This window comes from Hemiscyllium ocellatum, chromosome 7 (genome assembly GCF_020745735.1).
Source record: "Hemiscyllium ocellatum isolate sHemOce1 chromosome 7, sHemOce1.pat.X.cur, whole genome shotgun sequence".
Classification (NCBI taxonomy): Eukaryota; Metazoa; Chordata; class Chondrichthyes; order Orectolobiformes; family Hemiscylliidae; genus Hemiscyllium; species Hemiscyllium ocellatum.
This window is the reverse complement of record NC_083407.1, coordinates 79,818,420-79,830,904: the sequence shown is the minus strand read 5'-3', so window position 1 is coordinate 79,830,904 and position 12,485 is coordinate 79,818,420. Positions and strand designations below refer to the sequence as shown.

At 40.3% G+C, this 12,485-nt stretch overlaps 1 protein-coding gene across 3 annotated transcripts in view; it reads right to left on the bottom strand.

The window, feature by feature from the left end:
• The window catches only part of mfsd6b (major facilitator superfamily domain containing 6b), a 51,675-nt gene that overhangs the window by 9,676 nt on the left and 29,514 nt on the right, over nucleotides 1–12,485 (bottom strand). For all 3 annotated transcript variants that reach the window (XM_060827375.1, XM_060827374.1, XM_060827373.1), the window contains exon 2: nucleotides 2,963–4,524. In XM_060827375.1, coding sequence (XP_060683358.1) covers nucleotides 2,963–4,488 — 1,526 coding nt within the window. In that variant the 5' untranslated portion in view covers nucleotides 4,489–4,524. The remainder of the gene's footprint in view (nucleotides 1–2,962; nucleotides 4,525–12,485) is intronic.

The window sequence follows — 12,485 nt, the reverse complement described above, 5'->3', positions numbered from 1 at the left end:
GACAATAAAGGTCTTTGACTAATGCACACAGGATGAGAGTCTCTAGGGACCTCGAGAGCCTTCTGTCATCATTCATCAGCTGGAATTCCTCAGACCAGGGAAATCCGGCTGACTGTGGTTAGAATTAGACTTATTCTTAAAATGAGACCACACTATTTCATACATATACTTAAATGACCAATCAGCTCCTGACTAAAGGTTATTTACCAACCTTGTCCTGATTTCATCAAAACAGGATGCAAGCAATTCACATGTTTAGCTTTTTAATGACCTCTCTCCCCACCCAATGCAAACCAAACCGACCCATTTTGGCCATCAAAATATCCCCTACAATATTTTAAGAGAATATTAAAGGATCACGCAAATCAATCAGCAAAATGCATTTCAGAGCAGGCTACTGCAAGCTGAACAAAAACAAACTACAAGCCAATTGTTCTCTGTGATGTAAATTTTATAAGAAACAGAATGGCCAAGGGAAGCAGGCCATTCAGCCCATTGAGTTGACACTGACTTTCCAGAGTATCCCACCAAGACTCACCCCCCTACCCTAACCCTGTAGCCCTGCATTTCTCATGGTTAATCCACCTAGCCTGCACATCCCTGGACACTATCGGACAATTTAGCATGGCCAAATCACCTAACCTCAATATTTTTGGACTGTGGAAGGAAACCCACGCAGACACGGGGAGAATGTGCAAACTTCACACAGACGGTCGGCTGAGGGTGGAATCCAACCCAGGTCCCTAGTGCTGCGAGGCAACAGTGCTAACCACTGAGCCACTGTGCCACCCCTGTTCATTCTGATAAATCAAATGTTAACAACATTCAGATGCTTTCAATGTAGATAAACAAACATTGGCCTAGATTTTGATGTAGTTGTGAAGACTTCATAGCTTCTCCAAAATGGAGCTGGAAACCCAGATCACCAGAAGGTGAAGGGCTGTAGATGGTGGGAACTCTACCACCTTTAAACCACACACCATCCTGACTTCAAGCTATATTGCCATTCCTCGCTGTTGCTGGATAAAAATCCTGAAACGCTAATGCTAACAGCGCTGTTGGTGTCTCTACACCAAGGGATCTGCAGCAGTTCAAGAAGGCATCTCACCATCATCATCTCTATGGCAATTAGAAATGGATAATAAACTCTAGTTTAGCTAGCAATTCCTACATTCCATGAACAATTTGTTAAAAAAAGTATTTCCACCAGTAGAGATAAAAAAGCAAGACATTGCTGATACATAAGGGAAATTAATAAACACCATTACTGAGTTCAAGCAGACCTCATTTTTGCTGGACTGAAGATCCTACTAGGTAGAATCTTTTTGAATAGATATAAATGTTCGAATAGGGTGGAGAAGGTCTGTGGAGCTGTCAAGTTGAGAAGTTATTTAAATCCCTGTCCTTTAACTTCCTGGGAGAAGAAAACAACATGTGTCTACAAATTGAAAATATCTATCCTTGTCATTTCAATAGACATTTACGACTGCACCTTAAATACCATCCTAGTAGCATTATTTCTGCTTGACTTCTTTCCACAATCTAGCATTGTCACAATGGTTAGACTGTTAGGTCACAGTTTGAATAATAGCTCCAAGAATATTTTAAAGGATTAGTTGGCTTTTATGTGAATACACGTGGATGATAAGACATTTTTGTTTTTAGAAAGTATTAAGTATTTGAAAAGTTTCAAATGTATTTAGCTTTTACGAATGAGATTGGTTTTATATGGTGCAGACTAGAGTCATACAGCAGAGAAACAGCCCTTTCGGTCCAACCGGTCCGTGCCAAACATAATCCCAAACTAAACTAGTCCCACCTGCCTGCTCCTCACCCATATCCTTCCATCCTAGGGAAAAGATACCTACCGTTAACCCTATCTATTCCCCTCATGATTTTATAAACCTCCCTAAGGTCAATTCTCCATCTCCTGCACTCCAATAAAAAGGTGCCAGCCTATCCAGCCCTTCTATATAACTCAAACTTTCCATACACAGCAACATCCTGGTAAATTTTTTTTGAACCCTCTCCAGCTTAATAATATCCTTCCTATAGCAGAACTGCACACAGTACTCCAGAAGACGCCTCTTCATGACATCCCAACTCTTATATTCAATGGACAGAAAAATGAAGGCAAGCATGCTAATTGCCTTTTAACCACCCTGTCTGTATGTGATGCAAACTTCAAAGAATTATGTACCTGAACTCCTAGGTTCCTCTGTTCTACAACATCACCCAGGGCCCTACCATTAATTGTGCAAGTCCTGCACCATTGTAATAATGCTTAGTGTTTCACTTTGTCTCATTTTAGCCAGGGTGGATATTGGGTGAAATGGCATTGAAGATGTCAGAGCAAAGGATAGTGAGTAAGGCATGGTTTGGCATGAGTTAGCACTAACTTGGCACTGGTCCTACAAGAAGCTATAGGGATGAGTAGAGGGCATGGTTAAGTATGTTGGCATGAATTAAGCATGAATGAGTTTGAGAGGTGAGGGCTAATATTGAACAGACACAACTGGGACCAAGTTCTAGGTAACTGAGGCAGACCAGTTAACCACCCTGCCTTGTCTCTTGACAGTCCCTGTGGTTGCCTCCAATCTGCATCCAGCAGTGAGTCCAACTGTATCTGACATCTGTCCGCTCCCTAGAACAAAGATGTAACCGCTTGTGAAACTTTTCCTAAGATGGGTGCAGCAAGCCAGAAAAATTCCCTCCACTGCACATTACCTCAGGAGTGAAAATCCAGGACACGTTAATATTCTGTTAATGAAATTTGTTTATAATTATTATTTTGATTGAAAATCCATGCTGTTTCTGGGTTTCAGTTTTGCCTCAAACAAATGAATTTACTTGCCCTGAGCATAAATTTCCTTCCATACAAAACTACTGTCTTTAAGTCTCATTTGTAAGTCTTTTTTTAATTGTGTGCTGTACCAGACAACAAGTGAATATAACAGCTTACCTGATGTGACCGACCAGTTCAATCAATTTATGGCTGAAGAAGTAAGCAGTCAGTTCTGATACATGACTTAGGACTGAGCAGATTCCAAAAAGTGTAGTTGTCCCATTCAAGTCTTCCAGATGCCAGTAGAGGAATGTAAACACAAAGCCGTAACCAAAGCCCATGAACCAGGCCACAAATAGCACAGAACCATATTGCACACTGCAAATTATTCTCAGAAGCTGTCTAAATTCAAATTTTTTTGTTCCCGTACTCTTAGACTCTTCAGCATTACTTGTGACTCCAGAATCTTCTGCTGAAGGATTCTGAGCCACTCGCTGAATTTCAATAAATTCATCGCTTTTATTCTCCTCAGGTTTTAAATGACTGTAGTCAAATCTGAATTGGGTTGATACAATTAGTGCTATAGACATTAAAACTCCAAAAACAATAAAGGTTATCCTGTAATTCTTGTAATCAGGTATTTGACAGCCCTGACCCTGAACAGGAACCTCAATGTGCGTGTGGTCAATTGAGATGCCAACTGCCAGCATGGTAATACCCCATCCTAAGGACCCCCACATTCGCTGCAATCCATAGCGATCTCTGTGTTTGCCGAGGTACTGTAGGGTAACAGTGTCTACGATAGTGACCGCTGGTGCACTGAAAAACTCTCCGACGATAACAACCAACAATATTAGCAAGAAAATATTTTCAACTTCTGCCAAGTTGTAAGTGATCAATTTGTCGGGTTGCTCAATTGCGGCAGATGTACTGCTGACTGTGGTGGAATGTAATGTCCTACTGGAATTTATGGTTGCTGTTGAATTCTTAGCACTTGGAACAGCTCTTTCCTGTAAAGCATGACCTCCTTCTGTATTGACCAAGGAAAACGAAAAGCTAAGATTACCCATGTATCCAAAAGGTTGACTTGTGAAAATGTCCCTCTGCATCCGACTTTTATTTGACTCGGTTGAGAGAAAGTGGTTTGTGGATGCAGTAGTGGGTAATGCTGAGAGAGTAGAGTAATTTGAAGCTGATGTGGTAGGCATGGGATTCTTTGACTCACATTTCATGGAGGCAGGTTTCACGAAACCAATTCCCAAGTTGAAGACAATCCAACACATAACTGAAAAGAGAAGGACAATCTTGCCTTTTCTAAAACGATCTGCTATGACTCCCCAGAATGGTGCACTGCAGAATTCAATAAAATACCTTATTCCCACCAGAAGTCCACCTTGGCTGGCCAACATACCAAGTTGTTTATAGTATACAGGTAGCAATGGGTACAATGATCCATACCCAGAGTAAAAGAAGAAGTAGAACACTTTGGAAATAAGGAGATCATTACTAATTTTTATACAACGTCTCTCTAGCCAATCCTGTTCCTCTGTTTCTGTAGCTTCTGTTTCTGAATGGATAGGATTAGAAGGTGGTTCATTCCTTGCTTCTCTTGACATAGTGTTGAAAGATTCAGAGAGAATATATTTTCTTTTCTGTTCCTCTTCATCATCAGAAAGGATAGCAACTTTGTCATCACTCGCCATAGTTAACTGAAGTGGTGTTCAGATTCCTTCACTGACCTACAAAGGAGAAGAAAACATTTAGAAAAACCTTTACATGAATTTAAAACTAAAGTCTTAAATTCCATAGAATATTGCTAACAGGTTTCAGGAAAAACTGCCTTATTTGTAATTGTCAGGATCGCATTGGATAGCTATTCCATTTATTGAACGGAAGTCATTTATCTGTGTCTTTAATTTCTAAATCAAAAACACGTTTTAAATGTACTTAGACCAAGCTGAGAATCAAACATGGTATCTGTCTGGCAATGCATACCCTAGCTTCCCACTATTCCAGGCAGTTAAAAATCTCATTTTATACATTAAGTTCCCCAATTAAAGTTGACATTCCTCCTTTAATTATATCAGTACACATAAACAAAATCACAAACTTTTCCATTGGTTTTAGAGTTCAAACACAGTGCTTATAAACAATGTACTCTTTTGTTGTTATCTGCCACCCATTCATCTCAGTACACAGAATCTTTAAAAATGCCATGTGATAAAGCTGATTTGTGGTTGGGCAGTGCAGGAAGTTTGGGATTGCTCTGCAGCTTTGAGAGAATATTTCTTGCAGTCAGTCATCAGAACCAGAAAAATCAAATAATTCACCTTCAGACAGAGGGCTCGATGAAAATCCAATTTTTAAAATAAAGAGGACATTATCTGTTTCTCAATAATTAATGATAGACTCACAAAATTGCAGAATAAAACCTTCCAGTGAAAATAAAGATTGATTTGTGCCCTTGCGCTATTGATTATGGAGAAACCAGAATTCTCCTTTATTATCTTAAAGTTGCAATTTCAACCATGGTTGGGAAATTGAAAAATAATAAATGAATTTAATGCTATGGTTTAGCTTTTAAATGCAGTGAGTGGCTGTGTCATATAGTCAGTAAGGTCTTAGGCCATACCACCAGTCTGCCTGAGTGAACAGAACTTGTCAGTGAAGTTACAAATGGCCTTGGTCACTTGGGATAAGGCCAGGGAATTAAGATTTTCGATCTTGAAAAATATTCACCAATTCACATATATAGGACGTGAGGTTGAAATCAGAGTTGGACCTGTTTCCCACGGTGAAAGACCCAGCTGAAATCATCAAATGAATGACAGACGATGAATAACTACTGTGTTAAGCATTGAGTGTGCAGTGTCCACTTAGTTTTACATTGGCACAGGGTCATGTAAGGTGAAGAGGATGAGAGATGTTGGAGGAAGATGTCTATAAAAATAATCAATTCTAAGTGAACAGTCATAACCTGCTTCAACCAGGCAACAAGCAGCATCCATTGTTGGTTAGATTTGGCTTTGCCCTTTTCTCAGAATGATCTTGAGTACTTCAAGTTTGAGATGATAATGTAATTGCCAGGGAAGAGAACATCTGAATCCAATCAATAACGCAAATAACAGTATGCTCCAAAATCAATCAGATTGAATGACTGCAAAATTAAACAGTGCAGGAGGAGAAGGATGTATATGTTACAGTGGGTGAATATTATACTGCATCAGGTACATAAAAAGCAATGGGGGGGGTGCAAAATTGACATAAGGAAGAGAGAAAATGAAATTGAAAATTAAAACTGAACACTTTTGAAATCTCTAACAAAAATTCAAATCTGAAGAAAGATAATTCCATATTAGTCATTCTAAGTATCAAAGAGGTTTTTCCTTAAAATTCATTGATGGGATGAGGGCATCACTGGTAGCCAGCATTTATTACCCAGCTCAAATTGTCCAGAGGGCAATTTAAGAGTCAACTACATTACTGTGGGTTTGGAGACACATGTAACCCCGACAAGGTAAGGTTGGCAGTTTCCTTCTCAAAAGAAAATTAGTGAACCGGATGGGTTTTTCTGACAATGAACAATGGATCATGGTCACCATTAGACTCTTAACTACATTTTCTTTTGTTCAGTTATTTATATGAAGTGTAGGAAACAAAGTTGGTGTGCTGCAGGTGCAGATGGCCAAAGTGGAGGATGATGTTTTGACAACATAGGAGGCTTGGCTCAAAGAAAAAGTTGGACAGAGAACAAATATTCCCTGATACAGAAAAGATCGTGAAGCAAAGAAAGAAGGAGGCATATTATAGTACTGAGGAAGATAAGACAAAGCTGGAGAGATTGGATGTTCTGGAGAAGTCAAGGACAGAATCTGTTTGATTACTATTAATAAACAATAGAAGTAAATCACTCGACAGGCCAACAAATTGTGGAACAAATATAAAGCAGTAAGTTTGCTAGGAAATTAGGGAGATGTGGTAACTGTACACTAGTGATAATAGAGTACTTAATTGATCCAAATAGCCTAGCAGAATAATTCAAAAAGGAAGAGAGAAAGGGAGTTTCTGAAAAAAGGTACAGGATAATTTTCCTGAGCCAAATAAGAGCATGAGAAGTATCTGACAGTTAATATAAAAGCCTTTAAAGGCATATAATTAGTAAAAATATATCAAGGGGAAGACTAAGTCCATTATATATCAATAAAAGGGAATATACAAATGAAAGCAAAGGGTATACCTGAGGGATTAAATGTGTATTGCCTTTACCCGGAAGGGATCTTGCCATGCTGAAAGAGGAGGTAGTTGAAGTGCTGATGCTAAAAATTGATGAAGAGAAGCTAAGAGAAAGGTTGGTTATACTTGAAGTGGCTAAGTCACCAGAACCTAACAGAATGCAGTGTAAGGGCAAAGACTTAAGAGAGTAAGGGTTGACAGTAGAGATGTACTAACCATAATCTTTCAATACTGCTTAGATAATGAGAATTGGCAGAGGACCACAGAATGTGCAAATATTACATTCTTATTCAAAATAGATGTGTGCGTAAACATAGAAATTAACTTCAGCGCTAGAAACATTTAGAAACAATAATCCAGAACAAAATTAACAGTGTGGATAAGTGTGGATTAATTAAGAAAAGCTAACATGGATTTGCTAAAAGAAATTCATATTTAATTTATTTGAACTTTTTTTTAAGATGACAGATAACATTAAAGAGGGTAAGGTAGTTGATATGGTGTACATAGGCTGCCAAAAGACATTTTACAGATTTGCGAGTAAAAAGTTGGCTTAGTGACAGGAACCAGGATAGTGGTGGATAATTATAACTTGGTCTTGGATAATGTATGCAGAGGTGTACTCCGAATGTCGCTTCTAGGTCCACTACTTTTCTAGAAATATAAACTTATATGTGTTATGAACTGAAGGATTTCTGAAGGACCTACACTGATGGACTGGATGGACATATTGCAGATGACATTTAATGTAGCAAACTGCTAAGTGATACATTTCTGGTAAGAATGAGGAGGGGCAATATAAATTGAATGGAGAAACCTAGTGTATTTGTACACAATTCACTGAAGTCAGAAGGACAGATCGTGAAGGTGCTTGAAGAGGGATGTGGGATCCTGAGAATTATAAATCGAGACATACAGTACAAAAACAAACAAGTTTTTCAATGGATATTTGTTAATCTTTGGAACTCCCTTCTCTAGAAGGTTGTGGATGGTCCAACATTGAGTATATTCAATACTTGGATTGATAGATTTATAGAGTCATAGAGTCATAGAGGTGTACAGCATGGAAACAGACCCTTCGGTCCAACCCGTCCATGCCGACCAGATATCCCAACCCAATCTAGTCCCATCTGCCAGCACACGGCCCATATCCCTCCAAGCCCTTCCTATTCATATACCCATCCAAATGCCTCTTAAATGTTGCCATTGTACCAGCCTCCACCATATCCTCTGGCAGCTCATTCCATACACGTACCACCCTCTGCGTGAAAACATTGTCCCTTAGGTCTCTTTTATATCTTTCCCCCTCACCCTAAACCTATTCCCTCTAGTTCAGGACTCCCCGACCCCAGGGAAAAGACTTTGTCTACTTATCCTATCCATGCCCCTCATAATTTTGTAAACCTCTATAAGGTCACCCCTCAGCCTCCGACGCTCCAGGGAAAACAGCCCCAGCCTGTTCAGCATCTCCCTATAGCTCAAATCCTCCAACCCTGGCAACATCCTTGTAAATCTTTTGTGAACTCTTTCAACTTTCACAACATCTTCCGATAGGAAGGAGACCAGAATTGTACACAATATTCCAACAGCGGCCTAATCAATGTCCTGTACAGCCGCAACATGACCTCCCAACTCCTGTACTCAATACACTGACCAATAAAGGAAAGCATACCAAACGCCTTCTTCACTATCCTATCTACCTGCGACTCCACTTTCAAGGAGCTATGAACCTGCACTCCCAGGTCTCTTTGTTCAGCAACACTCCCGAGGACCTTACCATTAAGTGTTTAAGTCCTGCTAAGATTTGCTTTCCCAAAATGCAGCACCTCGCATTTATCTGAATTAAACTCCATCTGCCACTTCTTTGCCCATTGGCCCATCTGATCCAGATCCTGTTGTAATCTGAGGTAACCCTCTTCGCTGTCCATTTCTTTGGTCTCTCTCAGGAAATCAAGGAATGTAATGAACAGGGAAGGAGGGACAACTGGGATAGAAGATCAATCATGAATGCACTGAATAGCAGAGTAGGCTTTAAGGCTGAATAATTTGTTGCAGCTCCTATTGTCTTTGTTTTCGTTTCCAAAGAATGCTCAACCTTTATAAAATACTGGTTTGACCTCAGCTACGCTACTGTGTTCAATTCTGGACGCTACATTTAAGAAGGATGTGAAGGCGTTAGAGAAGCTACAAAAAACAATTTCACAACAGTTCCCAGGATGAAGACTTTAGATATATGGATGCATTGCAAAAACTGGGGTTGTTTTTCTTAGATGAAAAGATGAAGGGTAGTTTTGATAGAAATGTTCAATATCATGAAGCGTCTAAGCAGAGTAAATCACAAGAAACTGGTATCATTGGGTCAAGAACAAATAGATTTGCTTTAAGGAATTGCAAAAAAAAGTGTGATGAAATGAGGAAGGACCTTTAACATAGTGAGTTCTGAGGATCTAGAGTGAAAGGTTGTGTGGAAGGAGGTGCAACTGAACTTTCAAAAGTAAACTGGGCAAACACCTGAAGAGAAAAAAATTGGTGTTATGTTCAGCACAATATCATGGGCCAAAGGGCCCATTCCTGTGCTGTACTGTCCTATATTCTACCTTCTATTTCCAGGCTTATGAAGCAAAAATAAAGCAACAAACAGGACTACACAGCAATGGATTTCAGTCAGACTGAATTGAAGAAAGTAAAATCAGCCAGAGATCATGATTTCATCTGCAAAGTGAAGATGTGTGGGGAAAGAATCAGCTTTGGCTTTGATGGCTGCATGTTTATCAATACACTGATGTTCACCGTCTAGCCTCAAGCATTAAGGATTGCCAGTTGGATGAATTAGCTGTGAGCTGCTGACTCCCATGTAACTTTGGTCTAATATCAGTTGTCAGCATAAAATGAGGTGAGATAACTAGGGAAAATTCTTGACAATCAGATTAGAAAATCCTCATAACTGAATCAAAGCCCCTCTTTCGAAACCATCATTCTGTACTGCCTTCCCAAGTACAGTGAACCTGTCATTACCAAAGCATCTTCAAGGCTTCCCTCATTCAGCCTCCGCACCCAATGACTTCCCATTCTCAGTGACTGTAATATCCATTTCAGCTCATGTTCTCACTCTTCTGAGTTCACAATCACCCTCTATGTTAACATCACCACCACTATTCATAGCCACCCCCTTGACCTTGACATCTTATGTGATCTTACAAGTTCTTGTGTATCAATTACAAATAAGGCCATCACTGATCACTTCCTTTTGTCACTTTCCACCCACACCCCCCTTTCATGCTCCAAACCAATCTTCCATACCCATTCCTGGGGAAAACAAAAACCTAATTCAGTATCAAAATCCCCTCCATGCACCACAACATTTCTGTGGCTAATGGTTTCCTCAGCTGCACTTTCACCTTCTCCTTTGATGTATTAGTTTCTCACCCATCTCACTCTCAAGTCCAGTGGATACAGACTTGAAAGGACATGGTAGACAACTGACTTAGCTATTCAAAGGTAGCTTGTCTGTACCATTGAAAACCTGTTCTCATCTGGTAAACCTACTCACTATTCTGGAAACATTGTGAAGTACAAACGAAGTCCCGTCCCTTTGCTTTCTCCTAAATGTAAACCAACTTCTTAAACCTTCCTCCTATTCACTTTTGCTTCCAACAAGAGGCAAGGAGATAATGGACTTCTTTGTCATGAACACTGAGACAATCCAATCAGTTGCTTCTGCCACATCCCTCTTTTCCACAAGATGCATGGCCATATGACCAAAATAACATAAGGCATTACAAGACACGTTCTCCCCGTGTCTGCGTGGGTTTCCTCCGGGTGCTCCGGTTTCCTCCCACAGTCCAAAGATGTGCGGGTCAGGTGAATTGGCCGTGCTAAATTGCCCGTAGTGTTAGGTAAGGGGTAAATGTAGGGGTATGGGTGGGTTGCGCTTCGGCGGGTCGGTGTGGACTTGTTGGGCCGAAGGGCCTGTTTCCACACTGTAAGTCTAATCTAATCTAAGACATAGAACTGAATCTGGCCATTCAGCCCAATCTTCTCTGCCATTCGATCATGGCTATATGTTCCTCAACCCCATTCTCCTTCCTTTTCCCATTACCAATCAAGAACCTTTACATCTCTATCTTAATTAAACTCAATGACTTGGCCTCCAAAGCCCTCTGTGGCAATGAGTTCCAAAGATTCAATACCTTCTATTTGAAGTAATTCCCCTTATCACAGTTCTAAAGTTTCCTTCACTCATAGGCTGTCTCCTCAAGTCTGTCATACTGGTGAAAACATCTTCTCCATGTCCACTGTATTCACGCCTCTCCTTATTCTGTAAGTTTCAATCAAATTCTATCACCATCCTTCTAAATTCCATCGAGTTCAGACCCAAAGTCTTCAAGCGCTCCTCACATGACAGGTCCTTCATCCCTAGGATCATTCTGGTCACTGTCCTCTTATCCCTGTCCAATGTCAGCACATCCTTCCTTGGATACAGGGACCAAAGCTGCTCATAATATTCCAAATTTTGTCTGCGCAGTACATTTCTGCTCTTATATTCTAACTTTCTTGAAATTAATGCTAACATTGCATTTGCCTTCCTAACTGCCAACTGAACTTGCATGTTAACCTTCAGAGAACCATGAACTAGGACTGTCAAGTCCCATCAAAGTGTATAGCCTCACACTTTCCCACATTGTATTCTATCTCCACTTCTTTGCTCACTCTCCTAGCCTGTCTAAGGCCTTCTGTGGCCGGCCCACTTGCTCAACACCATCTATGTCTCCACATATATTTTTGTCATCTGCAAACCTAGCAACAATTCCCTCAGGTCCTTTGTCCAGATTAGTTGTGGTCCCAACAATAACCCCAGTGGAACTCCACTAGTCACTGACTGCCAACCTGATAAAGACACCTTTATCCCCACACTCTGACTTCTGCCAGGCAGCCAATCCTCTACCCATGCCAGTACCTTGCCCCTAAGACCATGGACTCTTATCTTATTTAGCAGCCTCCTTTGACAAGTGCGGCATCTGTCAAAGGTCTTTTGAAAATCCAAATAAACCATGTTCCTTGGTTCTCCTTTGTCTAACTTGCTTGTTACCTCTTCAAATGACTAAACTTTCTTAAATGATCCCCATTATCCTAGCCCTCGACTCAGCTCATTTTCTAGTTTTTCTCCGATCTTCCTTCATGCTCTCTGAGTTCATGACATCATGGTCACATCTCTGGTTCACTCAATTCTATTAAACCATAACCATAAAATATAGGAGCGGAGTATGCCAAATTAAGATATTGAGTATCCAACTTCCCTTCATGACCTCCATGTTAGTAAGTATTATGAATGGTTCTCTCTTCAGATGCTCTCCCTTTTCACCTTTAAAACTGCCATTGTCATCCTTCTCCTCAAAAAAACAACATTGACCCCCATCATCCTTACACTGTATCCGCCCATCTCCAAACTCCCTTTTCTCTCTGAAAT